At 46.8% G+C, this 18,581-nt stretch overlaps 1 protein-coding gene across 1 annotated transcript in view; it reads right to left on the bottom strand.

The window, feature by feature from the left end:
* The window catches only part of LOC122946787 (complement factor B-like), a 141,191-nt gene that overhangs the window by 97,363 nt on the left and 25,247 nt on the right, over nt 1-18,581 (bottom strand). The window contains exons 5-8 of the mRNA XM_044306597.1: nt 7,907-8,092; nt 5,955-6,128; nt 4,246-4,341; nt 1,535-1,668 (exon numbers count right to left, since the gene is read on the bottom strand). Coding sequence (XP_044162532.1) covers nt 1,535-1,668; nt 4,246-4,341; nt 5,955-6,128; nt 7,907-8,092 — 590 coding nt within the window. The remainder of the gene's footprint in view (nt 1-1,534; nt 1,669-4,245; nt 4,342-5,954; nt 6,129-7,906; nt 8,093-18,581) is intronic.

Below are 18,581 nucleotides of genomic sequence, written 5' to 3' on the forward strand. Positions count from 1 at the left end.
TCTTGGTTTTCTTCTCTCCGCTTCTGGTTTTCGGATGGACCCTGAGAAGGTCCGCACTGTGCTTGATTGGGAGCTTCCTGAGAATCAGAAGGCACTGATGCAGTTTTGGGGTTTTGCCAATTATTACAGAAAGTTCATTTTAAATTATTCCTCTGTTGTTAAGCCACTCACTGATATGACTAAAAAGGGGGTAGATTTTTCTTCGTGGTCGGTAGATGAGCTTAAAGCCTTTTCTAGTATTAAAGAGAGTTTTGCTTCCGCTCCCATTTTGGTACAACCTGATGTCTCTCTACCTTTTATTGTTGATGTGGACGCTTCTGAGGTGGGTGTGGGTGCGGTCTTATCTCAGTGTCCCTCTCCTGCCAAATGGCGACCGTGTGCCTTTTTCTCAAGGAAACTCTCCTCTGCAGAGAGAAATTACGATGTGGGAGATAGGGAGTTGTTGGCCATCAAATTAGCTTTTGAGGAATGGCACCATTGGTTAGAGGGAGCCAGACACCCTATTACCGTGTTTACCGACCATAAGAATCTGGCCTACTTGGAATCGGCCAAGCGTCTGAACCCGAGACAGGCCAGATGGTCTTTGTTCTTTTCTAGATTTAATTTTGTTGTTACGTTCCGCCCTGGGGTTAAAAATGTGAAGGCGGATGCCCTGTCACGTTGTTTTCCGGGAGGGAGGAACTTTGAAGACCCGGGTCCCATTTTGGCTGAAGGGGTGGTCGTCTGTGCTCTTTATCCTGATTTGGAGGCAGAGGTTCAGGCAGCCAAGGCAGAGGCTCCTGATCTTTGTCCTCCTGGGAGGTTGTTTGTGCCTCTCGTTTTACGACACAAGGCTTTTAGCAAAATGGCACATTTCATTCCCTTTCCTGGGTTACCCAATGCTAAGATGCTGGTGCAAGCGTTTGTTGATCATATTGTTAAATTGCATGGCGTTCATTCAGACATCGTTTCTGATAGGGGCACGCAATTTGTTTCCAGATTCTGTAAGGCCTTCTGTTCTCGCTTGGGGGTTCGGTTGTCGTTCTCTTCTGCTTTTCACCCGCAGTCGAATGGTCAGACCAAACGCGTCAATCAGAATCTGGAGACATATCTGCGCTGTTTTGTGGCGGAGAATCAGGAGGATAGCAGTCAGGGAGAGCTCTTAGGGTTTTATAGGGCTCACCTATAAGCTCCTTAGTTGGGGATCAAGCCAGTCGCTCGTTTACTTATATGTTCCAGCTATCTGCTAACTTCATCCGTGACATGACTACTCCATGCACATACACATTTGGTTCTGCATTGTCAATGCCACTGCTAGAAACTCCTGGTGTTGGCTTAATTCCTGGGAGAACAAAAGGCGAAAATATTCAGCCAGTCCTATCCATCTGCTGAGGGAGAGTTTTAAGCTCCCCATACACATTTGACTATCTTGCCGAAACCACTTTTCTTGTGTTAGAACATGCATGGGGGTCTTAAGAGAAGATCTATTATAAGGCAATTCCTGCATGGAGTAGTCTAAGGACAGAGGCCATAACATTGTTTATGTTCTCCATACCTTCTCTATGAACACTTCACTTGCTTCTTTAGCGATATCAAAGTTGTCTTTTCCTAAACTTCCAGAGGCATCGAGAACAATGAAGATGTTCATGAAATATCCCGTCCTCCCTCTTATTGGATGTTGAGTCCACTCTGTGTATAGAATGAGAGAAAATTTACCAGGGAAAGCATCAGGATCTGTACATCTGACCTAATGTGATGGCGGTAGAGGCCCCTGTGTTAAAACAGTGCTCAGACTGTTCCCTCACCAGAACATGACTGACCAGTGACCTTTGTGCCATCAGAACCAGTAAATGTAATCCATGGGTATCAGTCGTAGTAGTTCCTAAAATGTCATCTTGTAGACTGGTACAAAGCGCTATTATTTCTATTTTCAGGAACCTCCCAAAACTGAAAGCAATGACTATTTTAATGCAAACCTTTGAGGAACATTCCCTGGACAGTCCTGCATGAAAATCAGAACTGTTGGTGCTGCCTACCACTCATTTTCATGAAGGAACTTTCTTTGCCTTCACAATGTCTTAAAGTTGTTGCCAAACTCGGCTTCATTCTGGCTCCTTTTACTGGTCTTCAAGTCTCTGTCCTGTACATTTCTGGATGGACGGGGTCACGGGGACGGGGATGCAGCCAATGACTGGCCTCAGCGGTGTCCCCAGTAGTGATGTCACCTGACACTGGTAAAACAAGTCACTGGCTGCAGCGGTTCACTGTGACCCTGTCTGTCCTGAGGTTTTTAGGATGGAGACAGAAAGACGAGTAAAGGAAACTAGGGAGCCAGAACGGAGCGTCAGGAGCAGGCGAGTATGTACAGCTGGCAAATTTTTAAAAGTTGTAAAAACCCTGTTTGAGGAAGAAAGAAGCCATGTTTTCCTAATAATGGACAACTACCTTTATTCTGTATTCCAAATACTGGCACTTCTCAGGAAATCTCATCTACTCCTCTTATGACCTCATTTATCGAGAGGGAATTATTCAGTGCAAACATCAACACTTTTTTCTTAGGAAGCCCAACTACGAAATATAAGTGGACACTGAACCCCGCTCTGTTTGTTCTGCTTATTTGACTCGTTTGTCTGATCCTGATCCTGAGAATTTCATTGTGAAATGTTTTGTTTGCTCGCGGTCTCCTTCCTGCCTGCCATGTATATAATGCACCCAAAGAGTAGAATAATATATTCATTTATATATATAGTATTTATGCCATACTATGAAAGGCAATGTCACCGGTGGCCTGTGGGATAACACCCATATACTCTCAAACAGGATGGCATGGGCGCTACAGATGTGTGCATAGTACCGCACTGTGAATTCTGTGATACCTCACCGCAGGGGCGTAGCTAGAAATGACTGGGCCCCATAGCAAAAAAAATTATGGGCCCCCCTCCCGGATCTCCCACCCTCACATACCTCTCAGACCTCCCACCCCTTCCAGATCTCCCACCCAAACACCCCTCCAGTACCTCCTACCCCAGCATCCCCACACTCCTCCAAGACATCCCACCCCCACACCCATCCTAAATCTCCCACCACCCATCCCCAGATATAATGGTCCAGACATCAAGTGTCCTGCTCCCCCCCACAATTTAATGGTTTAGACCTTGGAGATCCTGCGGCTCCCCCCTCAATAAATTGGTCTAGACCTCCAGGGTCCTGCTCCCTCCTAAATATAATGGTCCAGACCTCCAGGGTCCTGCTCCACCCCCTCTCCAGATATAATGGTCCAGTGTCGTGTTCCCCCCTATATAATGGTCCAGACCATACCTCCAGGTCCTGCTCCCCCTTCTCCTTAAATATACTGGTCCAGACCTCCAGGGTCCTGCTCCCCCCTCCTCCCTAGATATAATGGTCCAGGACTCCAGAGTAAATTTTTACCAGTCCCAGAGTCAGCCAGCCACTTGAACGTCTGCGCGCCCACACTCCAGCAGTGCTGCCAGGCCCAGCAGCACGCAGCTTCGCTGTACGCTCCACCTCTTCCACTTCCGGCCAGTAGGACTGCCGCCCAGACTGGGAGCGGGACCACTCCATCTCCTCATTGCAGGTACGCCTCTCTGCCTCCAGCCACCTCCTATCGCACCGCCCACAGCCTGCAGATAGTGCTTTCTCTGTCTGTCCTGGAGGGGCCTGCGACCCCTGTAGCTATACCACATGAATTTAAAAATGTATAATAATCCACAGCAGGCAGCCCGGGCCCCCAGTGGCATAGGGCCCCATAGCCATTGCTATGGCTGCTATGGTGATCCCTACGCCCATGCCTCACCGTAAATAGGTGTCATGCCTCTGTAAGTAAAGGGTTAAAGGAGCTGTGCTGTTGGCTGCTCCGCCGTGCTCCCAGGATGTTGCCTTCCATTTTGATGCTCCTGCAGTGGTGACCTGCATCCCTTGCGTCATGTCAAATGGTCACATGACACACCAGCAATTGGCTGCAGAGGCGTCAAAATGGAAGTTTACATCTTGGGAGCACAGTGGAGAAGCCGATGCCTGTGAGAGAAGGAGTGGGGAGCCAGAGTTGGGAAGCAGGTAAGTAGGCGTCCCTTCAAGGGTATGTGCAAGAGGGGAAGTTTGCCAAAACCCCCTCCCCAAAGTTGCACAACCCCTTTAACTGGCCATGCAAGGTCAGCTTATCCACACACTATGTGGTTCCTCCCGCCATCAGTCCTGGGTAACGTCTGTCCACCCTTACAGAGGTGATATGATATAATGCTCTCCTACCGTCTGCTTTATTCAGGTTCGAAGATTCAGCCGTTTCATAAAGAGAAGAAGCAAAATTCTCCGCCACTTCCTTTGGAGAATCAAACATATACCAATCTATGAAAGACAGAGACTCATCAGTCATCTTCAAAATCAGCCGGGACATCTCACTACTGTAGGTAAATGGATTTTATAAGATTAGAAGGCTAGGTTAAAGGGGTTATCCGAAACTATAAACTGCCCCCCCATGTGTCGGGCCCCTCACACGGAATATACTTACCCCGCTTCCCGCTCCGCTCCTGGTCCCTGCACCGCTGCTGCTGCTTCTTCCCGTGCACCGATGAAAACATCCGGTGTCAGGAGGGAGCAGTCAATGGCAGGCGGGGACCAGTAGCGTCGCAAGGAGTGGGGTAAGTACATTCTGTGTGAGGCGCCTGGCACATGGGTGGGGGGGAGTTTATAGTTTTGGATAACCCGTTTAAGGCCACTTTACAAAGGCCGAGAATCTTAAAGATAATCGCTAACGAGCATTCATAGGAAAGCTCGTTAGCAATCGTATGGCGGAGTTTAGGTCCCTTTTACACGGGACGTTATTACAGCAGATTGTCGGGAAGGAACGCTTCCTTCCAACAATCTGCTGCTCTGTCGTCCCGTGTAAAGAGACCTTTAGACTCTTATCTATTGGCCATGTCTAGTATTGCAGCTCAGAGGCTGTGCTTTCTCATGAAGATTTATTTCAGCCCTAATCTGTGGAAACATCTGCAGATTACGGCGAAAACAATTCTTTCATGACAAAGCAGATCCGACATCACAAACGGAGGCGGAACAAGAATGGTCAACAAAAAGGACAACGAAAGATTGGACCCCACAACCTGGACATAACCAAAATCAGGAAGAATACGTGGACTGCTTCTAAAAAATAAATATAAATAAAAAAAGTTAAATCTGATACTTTGGAAAAACAACACAAAGTAACAGAATCTCAGCGTAGAAGATAAAAAAGCAATAAAATCATTGAAATCCAATAAAGATATCCTCAAACCACCGGATAATGGTGGCACTGTAGTGATTATGAACAAGAAGAGCACAAGCAATGCTCAGACAAAATATCACACCCAACTTAAGGAGCACCTACACAGAGGAACTTACACATATTATAAAGGACTTCAACCATCCTCCTGGACCTTATACCAGAAAATCCTATAATGGGGACCTTTTACATGTTACCAAAAATACCTAAAAAATGGAATCCTGGTAGACCAATACCTCCCTTTCACACATACGTCATGTTCTGGCAGAGAACCGCCTGCAGGAGTTCTTTGCATCTGGCACACACCGGAACACATTGACTATAATGGGGGGCGTCAGGGAACAGGTCGCTCCCCAGCTAATATGCCTAGATTCGACCAGACAAAAACATTGCATGCAGTAATTTGTGTCCAGACAAATTCCAATATAGTCAATGGCGTTCGGGGGGGCCACAGCACTATCCGGTTATACCAGATCCAGAAAACTTTGGCAGGATGTTTTCTGCTGGGACAGCCTACCAGATTTCTTTGATGCATGGGTGAAAGTAGCCTAATACATGTCTAAAGAATCAGACTACACACAGGGCTTGCTTGTAGTCTGTAACCATGGAGAAAGAAATGCATAAGAAATCTTTAAGAGTGTTTGACGACCTACACAATGGTGCCATACATGGACATACTGAATACAGTAAAGCATCTTACATCTGCAGGACGGTTCCGCTCCGGACCAGCGCTTGCTCTCCATACATACTCTCTCCTTCGAGCCGAACATCTGCAGCCCCTTGTCACATTCGTACTTCACTTTATTTTCAATCATGTAGGAAGTACCTGTTTTTGTGGCCCCAGGAGGAATCCCTGGGTTTGGACAGTCGCCCTCTGTGTGGGGGTAGGGAAAACAAAAGGGTTGGAAATAGTCAGGAGAGATCCATAGAGAAGAAAAGAGAGAACAAGGGTGTAATATTATAATCCATTTCCATCATACAGAACATGACCACAACAGATAATACACCCAATAAATCACGTTTTGTGCAATTGCTCCTGTAAACTGCACAGCAGAGCTGGGATCAGGGGTAAATGAGGGATGGAGTCCACATTTTAATTTTGCTTCATTTTTGCCAAAAATCACAATACATGTGAAATGTGCAATGGTACAGAATGTGCAGGTTTTGTTATTACAGAAGGACCTGCATGGGTCATATGTGTGAAGGTCCTCAAGTCACTCAGTAGAGGCACAAAGCCCTAGAAAAGAGTGTTAGCTGTCCTGTGTAAGTGTCTGGAGTCTGTATTTAGGGGGAGGGAGGTCTGTATTTATATAGGGGGTCTGTAGTTATTTTGGGTGGGTTTATTCATTTTGAGGACTAGTCTGGGTCAGTATTTATTCTGGAATATGTGTTTAATCAGGGGTCTGTATTCTGGGTGTAATCTGGGGTTTGCATTGATTCAGGGGTGCACATATATTTAAGTGGTCTGGTCTGGGGTCTATATTTGTTCTATTTGTCTGGTCATTGTGGTTATCTGCTTAGGGCAGGGGAGCACCAACAATGAGTTCAGGTGAGGAGATCGCCTCAGGCAGCACCAGGTAGGGGCAAGAGGGGGCAGCTTAACGGCCATAGGCAATGAGCGATTTCATTGTGGCAAAGGGGTTAAGTTAAGAAACTGGCATGGGGGGGAGGGCGCTGTTTTCGGCTCAGGCAGCAGAAAGGCGAGGTGCACCCCTGGCTTAGGGCACCAAAATACCTTGTCCCAGACCTTGAATTTAGGGGGCCAAAATCCCATAGAGAATTGTCACACAGCTATAGCGTTTACCTACAATAACCACTGGGCAACTGCACTACCTACAACATTTTACAGCTTCCATTGAGTTCAATACTAGCTGTATGAACCATAAGAATATGAACAGGCATAAGCATTTTACAATTTGCATTTGGCTCCCCCTAGTGGTGGTTGTAGGCAGCCACAATTTTATTATTTGACTTTGAAAACAGGAAGCAGAATATCTGAGCCCTTTACAGATTAGAAAATCATGGCTGCTTTCTTTCAGAAACAGCGGCACACTGGGTTGTGTTTGGTATTGCAGTTGAAGGAAAGACCACGGCACTCTCTTTTTTTGCTGTTACATCAAAATGCTTAATTTTATTGCCTTATTGTTACCTTAAAAAATAAATTGGAGCCACTGGCCAACGTTTCGGTCAATAGACCTTGATCACGGCTGTAGTAATGGTGCTAAGTGGAGTCATCCCTTTCCAGGGGTTGCCCCATCTCAACATTTATGGCATATTGCTAGGGTATGCCACAAATGTCAGATAGGAGCAGGTCCCAGGGATGATATCTGCACCTTTCTCCAGAACGGGGCACCAAAAGTGAAGGGAAAGCAACCATGCTTGCATGGCCACACTTCATTCAGCACTATAGGTGTCCTGAGAATAGCTTGCGAGGCCTGCTCTCCATTCACTGCTATGGGACTTCTGAAAATGACTGAATACGCTCATTGCCTATTTTCGTAAGTCCCATAGCAATGAATGAAGAGGTGGCCATGTAGGTGCAGTGTGGTCTCCTTCACTGCTGGTGTATTGTACATTGTACATTATATTACTGTATTATGTATTTAAGCTTATCTTACATATAACATTTTTAGACATTTTATGTATTTTTACCTTTATCGTCACATTTCACATCAATTCCACTCCATTTGCCATTTGCCTGACAAGTGCGGTTTTCAGTTCCAAACATTTCAAATCCTCCCCAGCACTCAAAGTTCACGACGTCTCCGACAAAATGTTTTGTTTTCCTGGGATAGACCTCTCCGCTATCAATCCTGTCTAGTCTGGGGCACTGCACGCCTGTGGGGGGAACACATACAAATAAATGCTCAATATGGAAGCCATACTTCCCAACATAACAGAAGGTGACTTAGGGACCCTTCCCTGGAAACGCCCCCCAAACAGCAGAGGACTACCCATTGTGGGCAGGGTACACGTAAGCCACACCGATTATCGGCATGGGAAAGCCCAAATTTGTAGGGGCTGTTTCTAATGAGTAGAAATAATCGGTCGGCACTCTGGAAGAAGGTGGTGGTGCTTGTATCCCGGGTTGCAGGCTCATACATCCAAGTAGAAGATGTGGATAAGCCCGGGATAAGTGCTTCTGTTCAGGGATGCCTGGAAACCCTCAGAAAGCCAGTAGTTCAATAGAGAAAATGAATATCCCACGGCGCAAGAACCACCCAGTAGTTGGAATAGAATGAGGGTTCTTTTTTATTAAGAAAGCGGTACAACGCGTTTCGGGGATATACCCCTTCTTCAGGTACAAATGACTTGCATACATAAAAGCAAATGACATACATTTAAAGGGAGTCTTTCACGCCGATTGACCCTATTAACCTATTAACACACTTATGTCCACGGCATCCCCCCTATTAAAACTGTTCTTACCGTTAGTTCCCTGCTAGCATCATTCGTCCAAAAAACACTTTTATTCCGTATGCAAATGAGGCTGTGAAGGTGCTGTCACCACCAGACATCTGAGAAGCTCTGACAGATGTCTTTCAGAACCTCCTCCTTGAGCTTCCTTTTGTTTTGCTTTCATTTTCTCATCTCGTTAGCCTCTCTCAGCTGTCATGTAGTTGCACTGATTGCATCCCTTTAAATTCCTTCCCAGACTGCTTCACTTTGCGGTTTATATTACTTCCTGGAGTGTGTGCATGCTGATCCTACTTCTGAGTCTTCTACAGATAAGTTTTGTTCATTCATTTGTGTTTTTCTGTTTGCTGGATCCCAGGTGACCCTGACTCCCTCCGTATCAAGTGTAGGGAGCCGGTGGCCGTGTCCCCTCACTATTATAGGGTGTTCAGGTGTTATACAGTCGAGGTACGAGGATATGCGATCATCTACCATTGGGATTTTCGCATAGGCTGAGCAGTCAGGGAGAGAGCCAGGTCTGATGCAGGGCTCTCCCTTTTGTTCCTTAGTTTTGGATCCAGTGAGTCGGATATTCATTTTGTGTCTTCTAGTTTCCTGTACACCTTCCGTGACATTATAAACCGCCAAAACCATCTCAAGTATGGATCTGGTTTCACTATTGACTGAACGCATGCAGGGTCTTTCATTGGAGGTAGCAGATCTCCGTAAGACTCTTTCTCAGTTTCAGGTGACCGGTTCATGGAGTTTGTTCTGAGCCTAAGATCTCGCTCCCGGATACGTTCTCCGGGGGTAGTGAGAATTTTGTTCGTTTTAGAGAGGCTTGCAAACTCCATTTTCGCCTACTTCCCCATTCCTCTGGTGATGAGGAACGGAGGGTGGGGATCATCATCTCGCTGCCCAGGGATAACGCTCAGTCCTGGGCCTTTTCGCTGCCGGTGGGGGCACGGCCCCTCCGTTCAGTGGATGAATTCTTTTTAGCCCTGGGTCAGATATATGATGATCCGGATCGTATTGCTCTGGCTGAGTCTAGACTACGTCTTTTATGTCAGGGTAAACAATCCGCAGAGATATACTGCTCAGAATTTCGGAGATGGGCAGCTGATACTGGTTGGAATGATGCTGCACTCCGAAGTCAATTTTGCCATGGTCTTTCAGAGGGATTGAAAGATGCATTTGCCTTTCATGAGAGACCTACCTCCTTGGACTCTGCCATGTCTCGGGCCGTTCGTATTGACAGGTGTCTTAGAGAGAGAGGAGAAATCACTCCTTCCTGTCATACTCAGTCCCAGGACAGTGCGGCGATCTCATTCACTGCACAGGGGTCTCAGTCGCTCTCAATCCCTTCTGAGCAGGAGCCCATGCAGCTCGGTTTGATTGCCTCTGACAGTGGAAGATTCAGTCCTCATAGGAAGGTTTGTTTCTGTTGTGGGGGTATAAATAATTTGGCAAATGTTTGTCCCTCTAGGTGATTCAGACAGTCTTTTGAGAGTAATAAAGAAACTAAAAGAAAAAAATCCTTTAAAAATGTTCCATCAGTTACCATTGGCAAGGTTGATGCAGAAATTGAAGCTTTTCCGTTTGCTTGTAATTCCCGTTTTGTCCTACCTGCCAGGGTGGCGCTAGAGAGCAAGAACATTTTTTGTGAGATTTTTGTAGATAGTGGAGCAGCTGTCAATCTTATTGATAATCAATTTGCTATAACTCATGGTTTCCAGGTATGCACTTTGGGAAAGGATATACCTGTTTTTGCTATTGATTCCGCTCCACTTTCTCAGAAATCGTTAAAGGGCATAGTTCACAATATCCATTTGATTGTGAGTGATGCTCATGTTGAGGATGTGTCATGTTTCGTCCTTAGCGGGTTGCCTACTCCTCTTGTGTTGGGGCTACCCTGGCTCACTAAACATAACCCCACCATTGATTGGCAAGCGAGGCAAATAAATGGTTGGAGTGACTTTTGCAGAGAGAATTGCCTCACGACATCTGTTTCTGAGGTTTCTACTAAGACTGTACCATCTTTTCTCTCTGAATTTTCGGATGTCTTCTCTGAGAGTGGTGTTCAGGACTTGCCCCCGCACAGGGAGTACGATTGCCCTATTAATCTCACCCCAGGCGCCAAGCTGCCTAAATCTCGTTTATACAATCTCTCCCAACCTGAAAGGGTCGCTATGCGTGCTTATATCTCTTAGAGTCTGAGAAAGGTACACATACAACCCTCGAAGTCACCTGTTGCCGCTGGTTTTTTCTTTGTTAAGAAAAAAGATGGTTCCTTAAGACCATGTCTGGATTTCAGGGAGCTGAACAGTATCACAATTCGTGACCCTTATCCGCTTCCTTTGATCCCGGACCTGTTTAACCAGATTGTTGGGGCTAAAGTTTTTTCCAAGTTGGATCTAAGAGGGGCATACAACCTGGTCAGGGTCAGAGAAGGAGACGAATGGAAGACGGCCTTCAACCTTCAATACCCCTGAGGGCCATTTTGAGAATTTGGTTATGCCTTTTGGTTTGATGAATGCTCCAGCTGTCTTTCAGCATTTTGTGAACAGCATTTTTTATCATTTAATGGGGAAATTTGTATTAGTGTATCTAGATGACATTTTGATTTTTTCTCCTGATTTCAAAACTCATAAGGACCACCTACATCAGGTCTTGCTTATCCTGCGGGAGAATAAATTGTACGCGAAACTGGAAAAATGTGTGTTTGCGGTTCCAGAAATTCAATTTATGGGGTTTCTTCTCTCCGCTTCTGGTTTTCGCATGGACCCCGAGAAGGTCCGCGCTGTGCTTGAGTGGGAGCTTCCTGAGAATCAGAAGGCGCTGATGCGTTTTTTGGGCTTTGCCAATTATTACAGGAAGTTTATTTTGAATTATTCCTCTGTTGTTAAACCACTCACTGATATGACTAGAAAGGGGGTAGATTTTTCCTCCTGGTCGGTAGAGGCGCGTAAGGCCTTTTCTAATATCAAGGAGAGTTTTGCTTCCGCTCCCATCTTGGTACAACTTGAAATTTCTCTACCCTTCATAGTTGAGGCTGATGCTTCTGAGGTGGGTGTGGGTGCGGTCTTGTCTCAGGGTCCCTCTCCTGCCAAATGGCGACCGTGTGCCTTTTTCTCGAAGAAACTCTCCTCCGCAGAGAGAAATTATGATGTGGGAGATAGGGAGTTGTTGGCCATCAAGTTGTCTTTTGAGGAATGGCGCCATTGGCTAGAGGGAGCCAGACACCCTATTACCGTGTTTACTGACCATAAGAATCTGGCCTACTTGGAGTCAGCCAAGCGTCTGAACCCGAGACAGGCCCGATGGTCTTTGTTCTTTTCCAGGTTTAATTTTGTTGTCACGTTCCGCCCTGGGGTTAAGAATGTGAAGGCGGATGCCCTGTCACGTTGTTTTCCGGGAGGTGGGAATTTTGAAGACCCGGGTCCCATTTTGGCTGAAGGTGTGGTGGTCTCTGCTCTTTATCCTGAATTGGAGGCAGAGGTTCAGGTAGCTCAGTCAGAGGCTCCTGATCTTTGTCCTCCTGGGAGGTTGTTTGTGCCTCTCGCTTTAAGACACAATATTTTTAAGGAACACCACGATACTGTCCTTGCTGGGCACCCGGGGGCAAGAGCCACAGTGGCTCTCATCGCTCGGAGATTCTGGTGGCCGGCGCTTCGTAAGTCGGTTGAGGGTTTTGTGGCAGCCTGCGAGACCTGCGCTCGTGCCAAAGTCCCTCATTCACGGCCATCAGGTCCTCTCCTTCCCTTACCCATTCCTTCCCGTCCTTGGACACATCTGTCCATGGACTTCATTACGGACCTGCCTCGTTCCTCGGGGAAGACTGATTCTGGTGGTGGTGGACCGTTTTAGCAAAATGGTGCATTTCATCCCTTTTCCTGGCTTGCCCAATGCTAAGACGCTGGCGCAGGCATTTATTGATCACATTGTCAAATTGCATGGTATTCCTTCAGACATAGTCTCTGATAGGGGCACGCAGTTTGTTTCCAGATTCTGGAAGGCTTTCTGTTCTAGCTTGGGGGTTCGGTTGTCATTCTCTTCTGCTTTCCACCCACAGTCGAATGGCCAGACAGAGCGCTTCAATCAGAATCTGGAGACATATCTGCGCTGTTTTGTGGCGGAGAATCAGGAGGATTGGTGTTCTTTTTTGTCCCTTGCTGAGTTTGCTTTAAATAACCGTCGTCAGGAGTCCTCTGATAAGTCACCATTTTTTGGTGCATATGGGTTTCATTCGCAGTTTGGGACATTCTCTGGAGAGGGGTCTTCTGGTTTACCTGATGAGGACAGATTCTCCTCGTCTTTGTCATCTATTTGGCAAAAGATTCAGGATAATCTAAAGAGCATGAGTGAGAGATATAAGCGTGTGGCGGATAAGAGACGTGTGCCTGGTCCGGACCTGAATGTTGGTGATCTGGTGTGGTTGTCTACTAAGAATATCAAATTGAAGGTTCCCTCCTGGAAGTTGGGTCCTAAGTTTATTGGGCCTTACAAAATCTTGTCCGTCATCAATCCTGTTGCCTACCGTCTTGGTCTTCCTCAGACTTGGAAGATCCATAATGTTTTTCATAAGTCCTTATTAAAACCTTATGTCCAACCCATTGTACCCTCGTCTTTGCCTCCTCCTCCGATTATGGTTGATGGTAATCTTGAATTTCAGGTCTCTAGGATTGTGGATTCTCGTGTTGTCCGCGGTTCTCTCCAGTACCTCGTTCATTGGGAGGGTTATGGTCCTGAGGAGAGGATGTGGGTCCCAGTGACGGACATTAAGGCCACTCGTCTCATCAGGGCTTTCCATAGGTCCCATCCTGAGAAGGTGGGCTCTGAGTGTCCGGAGTCCACTCGTAGAAGGAGGGGTACTGTCACCACCAGACATCTGAGAAGCTCTGACAGATGTCTTTCAGAACCTCCTCCTTGAGCTTCCTTCTTTCATTTTCTCATCTCGTTAGCCTCAGCTCAGCTGTCATGTAGTTGCACTGATTGCATCCCTTTAAATTCCTTCCCAGACTGCTTCACTTTGCGGTTTATATTCCTTCCTGGAGTGTGTGCATGCTGATCCTACTTCTGAGTCTTCTACAGATAAGTTTTGTTCATTCATTTGTGTTTTTCTGTTTGCTGGATCCCAGGTGACCCTGACTCCCTCCGTATCAAGTGTAGGGAGCCGGTGGCCGTGTCCCCTCACTATTATAGGGTGTTCAGGTGTTATACAGTCGAGGTAAGAGGATATGCGATCATCTACCATTGGGATTTTCGCATAGGCTGAACAGTCAGGGAGAGAGCCAGTGTCACGAGGGTATCGAGAACCACGCCTGACTCCGTTATACCCGGGGTCAGGAAGTCGCAGCGGTTGGCTGCACGCTCTATTTAAGATAGGGCTGTTTTCCTTATGGTAGCTTTCTGGGTTTGCTTTGCAAACCCTTTTGGCTCACTCAGGGATCCGTAGCTCCTTCTCCTCAGCTGTTCCTTGTCCAGCACTCCCAAACCTCCTTATATTCCCCTCTCACACTTCTCTGGTTGCCAGAGATAGAGCTTCCTGCCTGGACATCTAGCCTGACCCACTGGAGCTGTGTTGCTGCGTTCTCTGACTGTTGATTCAGAACGCTACCCTCCGGATCCCTGTTGGACCTTTGTGGACTGCTGTGGTCGTCCACCTGGGTGTTTGTGTTTGTCTGTATTTGTCTGTCCTCTCCCTGGTGTTTCCCTCTTAGTGCAGTGGTGCGGACTAGCGATCCCACCGGCCCGTTCACTATCTAGGGCTCATTTCAGGGAAAGCCAGGGTTTAGGCACGTGATCGCCGCACGGGTGAGGAACCCGTCTAGGGACGTCAGGGCAGTCAGGTGCCAGCCGCAAGGTGAGTTAGGGGTCACCACCTTTCCCTCTCCCTTGGGCAGGGCTTTCCCTGTTTTCCTCCCTGTGCGTGACACCGGTCACTACATTTTCTCTGGCCCTTATATTTTTTTTTTTACCTACTTAGAATCCAGTATGGATCAAATTGCTGCTCTGTCCAAACAATTTCATGGCCTGTCTTTGGAGGTGGTAGGATTGAAGGCGTCGGTCCTCCAGCAACAGCAGCAATTACAACTGACCGCAAGCCCAGCGGTTGCTACTGGTAACCAGGTTGTTGCGGAAGCCAAGGTCCCTCTCCCTGACAGGTTTTCTGGGGGAAGGGACAAGTTTTTGACATTCCGTGAGGCCTGTAAGTTATATTTTAAACTGCGCCCTTACTCCTCTGGTAATGAAGATCAGCGGGTGGGGGTTGTTATTTCCCTGCTGCAGGGGGACCCGCAGTCCTGGGCGTTCTCTTTACCTACTGATTCCCAGGCTCTTCGGTCAGTGGACGAGTTTTTCGGGGCCTTGGGTCTCATATATGACGACCCTGACCGAGTAGCACTGGCTGAATCAAGATTACGGAGACTCTTACAAAGAGAACGGCCGGTAGAGGAGTATTGCTCTGAATTCCGTAGGTGGGCTACGGATACCCAATGGAACAACCCGGCTCTCAGGAGTCAGTTCTGCTCTGGGTTATCCGAAAGGGTTAAGGATGCGCTTGCATTATATGAGACCCCCTTTTCCCTTGATGCAGTTATGTCCCTTTCTATCCGTATAGAGAGACGCCTTAGGGACAGGTTGAAAGAACCAGAGAAATTGGTAACTCCTCCCAAGCAGCAGTTAGTCTGTACGGACTTAGACGAGCCTATGCAGCTAGGAGGAACTACTCGTCAGGTCCGTCCTCCTGAGGCTCACCGTAGGCGTGGGGTTTGATTTTTTGTGGGGAGAGGGGTCATTTCATTAATGTCTGTCCTTCTTTCCTCAGAAACAAAAGACCGTCGGAAAAACTACTAACCCCAGGCTGTGTGGAGGATGTCAGCCGGGGGGTATACGTCACCTCCATACGTACATCGCAATTTGTGTTGCCAGCGGTTATTATTTTTGGTGATAAGACGGAGACTATTTCTTTCTTTTTAGACAGTGGAGCAGGGGTAAATTTGATAGATGCCCATTTTGCCCGCACTTTGGGTTTGTCTCTCTGTACGTTACAGAGACCCATTCCCATATTCGCTATTGATTCTGCTCCCCTGTCTCAGAGAAACCTCACCCACATTGTTCATAATTTACACCTTCGGGTAGGGGACCACCATAACGAGATGCTTTCAGGTTATGTTCTGGAAGGGCTTCCCACTCCGGTGGTGCTGGGTCTTCCCTGGTTGGTAGCGCACAATCCAGTAGTGGATTGGCAGGCCAGGGAGATATTGGAGTGGAGTGAGCAGTGCAGAGAAAATTGCTTAAATAGCAATTGCTTAGTCGCCTCCATAACTATCCTACCTACATTTATTTCGGATTTTGAGGATGTTTTTTCTGAAAAGGGTTGTCAGAAGTTACCACCTCATCGTCCTTATGATTGCCCGGTTAACCTTATTCCCGGCGCAAAATTACCCAAGACCAGGTTATATAATCTTTCGGGTCCAGAGAGACAAGCCATGAAAGATTATATCTCCGAGAGCTTGGCTAAGGGACACATCAGGCCCTCTTCTTCACCCGTGGCTGCAGGGTTTTTCTTCGTTAAAAAGAAAGATGGGGGTCTGCGTCCTTGCTTGGATTTTCGCGAATTAAATCGGATAACCATCCGAGACCCATACCCTCTTCCTCTCATTCCTGACCTGTTTAATCAGATTGCGGGTGCTAGGTGGTTCTCCAAACTTGATCTTAGGGGGGCCTACAATCTGATTCGTATTAAGGAGGGGGATGAGTGGAAGACAGCGTTTAACACCCCTGAGGGGCATTATGAAAATCTAGTTATGCCTTTCGGTCTGACCAATGCTCCTGCCGTCTTTCAACATTTCGTTAATGACATTTTTAGTCATCTAATCGGCAGGTTTGTGGTAATATACCTAGATGATATTTTAATTTATTCGTCTGATCTGAAAACACATGAGGTGCATGTCAGACAAGTACTGCAGGTCCTACGGACGAATGAATTATATGCTAAGATTGAAAAATGTGTCTTCGCCGTTCAGGAAATACAATTCCTGGGTTATTTTTTATCTGCTTCAGGTTTCCGTATGGATCCTAGGAAGGTCCAGGCAATTTTAGATTGGGATCTTCCTGAGAACCTCAAAGCACTACAACGGTTCTTGGGCTTCGCGAATTTCTATAGGAAATTCATTAAAAATTATTCACTTATTGTAAAACCGCTTACTGACATGACTAGGAAGGGGTCTGATTTTTCTAAATGGTCTGACGCCGCTAAAGTTGCTTTTTCCTCTCTAAAAGAGAGGTTTACCTCAGCACCTGTACTAGTCCAACCTGATGTCTCTCAGCCTTTTATTGTTGAAGTCGATGCGTCAGAGGTGGGAGTGGGGGCGGTGCTGTCTCAGGGTCCGTCTCCTGGCAAATGGCGTCCTTGTGCTTTCTTTTCGAAAAAACTATCTGCAGCAGAAAAGAACTACGATATTGGCAATAGGGAACTATTAGCTATTAAACTTGCGTTTGAGGAGTGGCGTCACTTCTTAGAGGGGGCAGTCCACCCCGTCACTGTGATTACGGACCACAAAAATCTCCTGTACCTCGAATCAGCTAAGCGTCTCACCCCTAGACAGGCTAGGTGGTCGCTATTTTTTACCAGGTTTAACTTTGTGATTACCTATCGTCCTGGGGCAAAGAACACCAAGGCTGATGCACTCTCTCGTTGTTTCCCTGGAGGGGGTAATGTGAGTGATCCGGTGCCTATTCTTCAAAGAGGAGTGGTTGTCTCTGCGGTACACTCTGCTCTGGAGGGGAAGGTGTTAGAGGCCCAGGGGGACGCCCCGGTCTCTTGCCCCTCAGAGAAATTGTTTGTACCGTTGAACCTACGTTTCAAATTATTAAAGGAACATCATAATTCGGCACTTGCTGGGCACCCGGGTAGTAAAGCAACCTTGGAGCTATTGTCTCGTCGTTTTTGGTGGCCAAGGTTGCGTCAGGATGTATTGGATTTTGTGTCTTCTTGCTCTACCTGTGCGCGCGCAAAAGTTTCACATACACGTCCTGCAGGGTCTCTATTACCACTCGTCATTCCCAATAGACCGTGGACACATCTGTCAATGGATTTTATCACTGACTTACCTTTGTCTGCGGGTAAAACTGTTATTTTGGTAGTAGTGGACAGGTTTAGCAAAATGGTACACTTCATTGCGTTACCCGCACTACTTAATGCTAAGACTCTTGCTCAGGTATTCGTCAGTGAAATCTGATCGGGGTACCCAGTTTATTTCTAAATTTTGGAAAGCTTTTTGTTCCCGTTTGGGGGTACACTTGTCCTTTTCCTCAGCTTTCCATCCTCAGTCGAATGGACAGACTGAGCGTACCAACCAAAACCTTGAGACATATCTAAGATGTTTTGTGTCTGAAAACCAAGAGTTGTGGTCATCATATTTACCGTTAGCTGAGTTTGCCATAAATAATCGTCGTCAGGAATCCACTGGCAAGTCACCATTTCTTGGTGCATATGGTTTTCATCCCCAATTCTGTACTTTCAAAGAGGGGTTTCTTCTGGGGTTCCCGAAGAGGAAGTTTTTCGTCATCTCTTTCATCGGTATGGCAGAAGGTGCAAGCTAACTTGAAAAATATGGGAGGTAAATACAAATGCATGGCTGATAAGAGACGGTCGCCAGGTCCGGACCTAGGAGTGAATGACTATGTGTGGTTGTCTACTAGGAATATTAAATTGAAGGTTCCCTCTTGGAAACTGGGTCCTAGGTTTATTGGCCCTTACAAAATTGTAGCCATCATCAACCCCGTGGCTTTTCGCCTGGAGTTACCTCAGACTTTTAAAATTCATAATGTTTTTCATAAGTCGTTACTCAAAAAATATGTTCCACCTCTAGAACCATCACCGCTGCCACCCCCTCCTGTTGTCGTGGATGGTAATCTAGAATTTCAG

The sequence above is a fragment of the Bufo gargarizans genome, chromosome 9 (assembly GCF_014858855.1).
Source record: "Bufo gargarizans isolate SCDJY-AF-19 chromosome 9, ASM1485885v1, whole genome shotgun sequence".
Taxonomy (NCBI): Eukaryota; Metazoa; Chordata; class Amphibia; order Anura; family Bufonidae; genus Bufo; species Bufo gargarizans.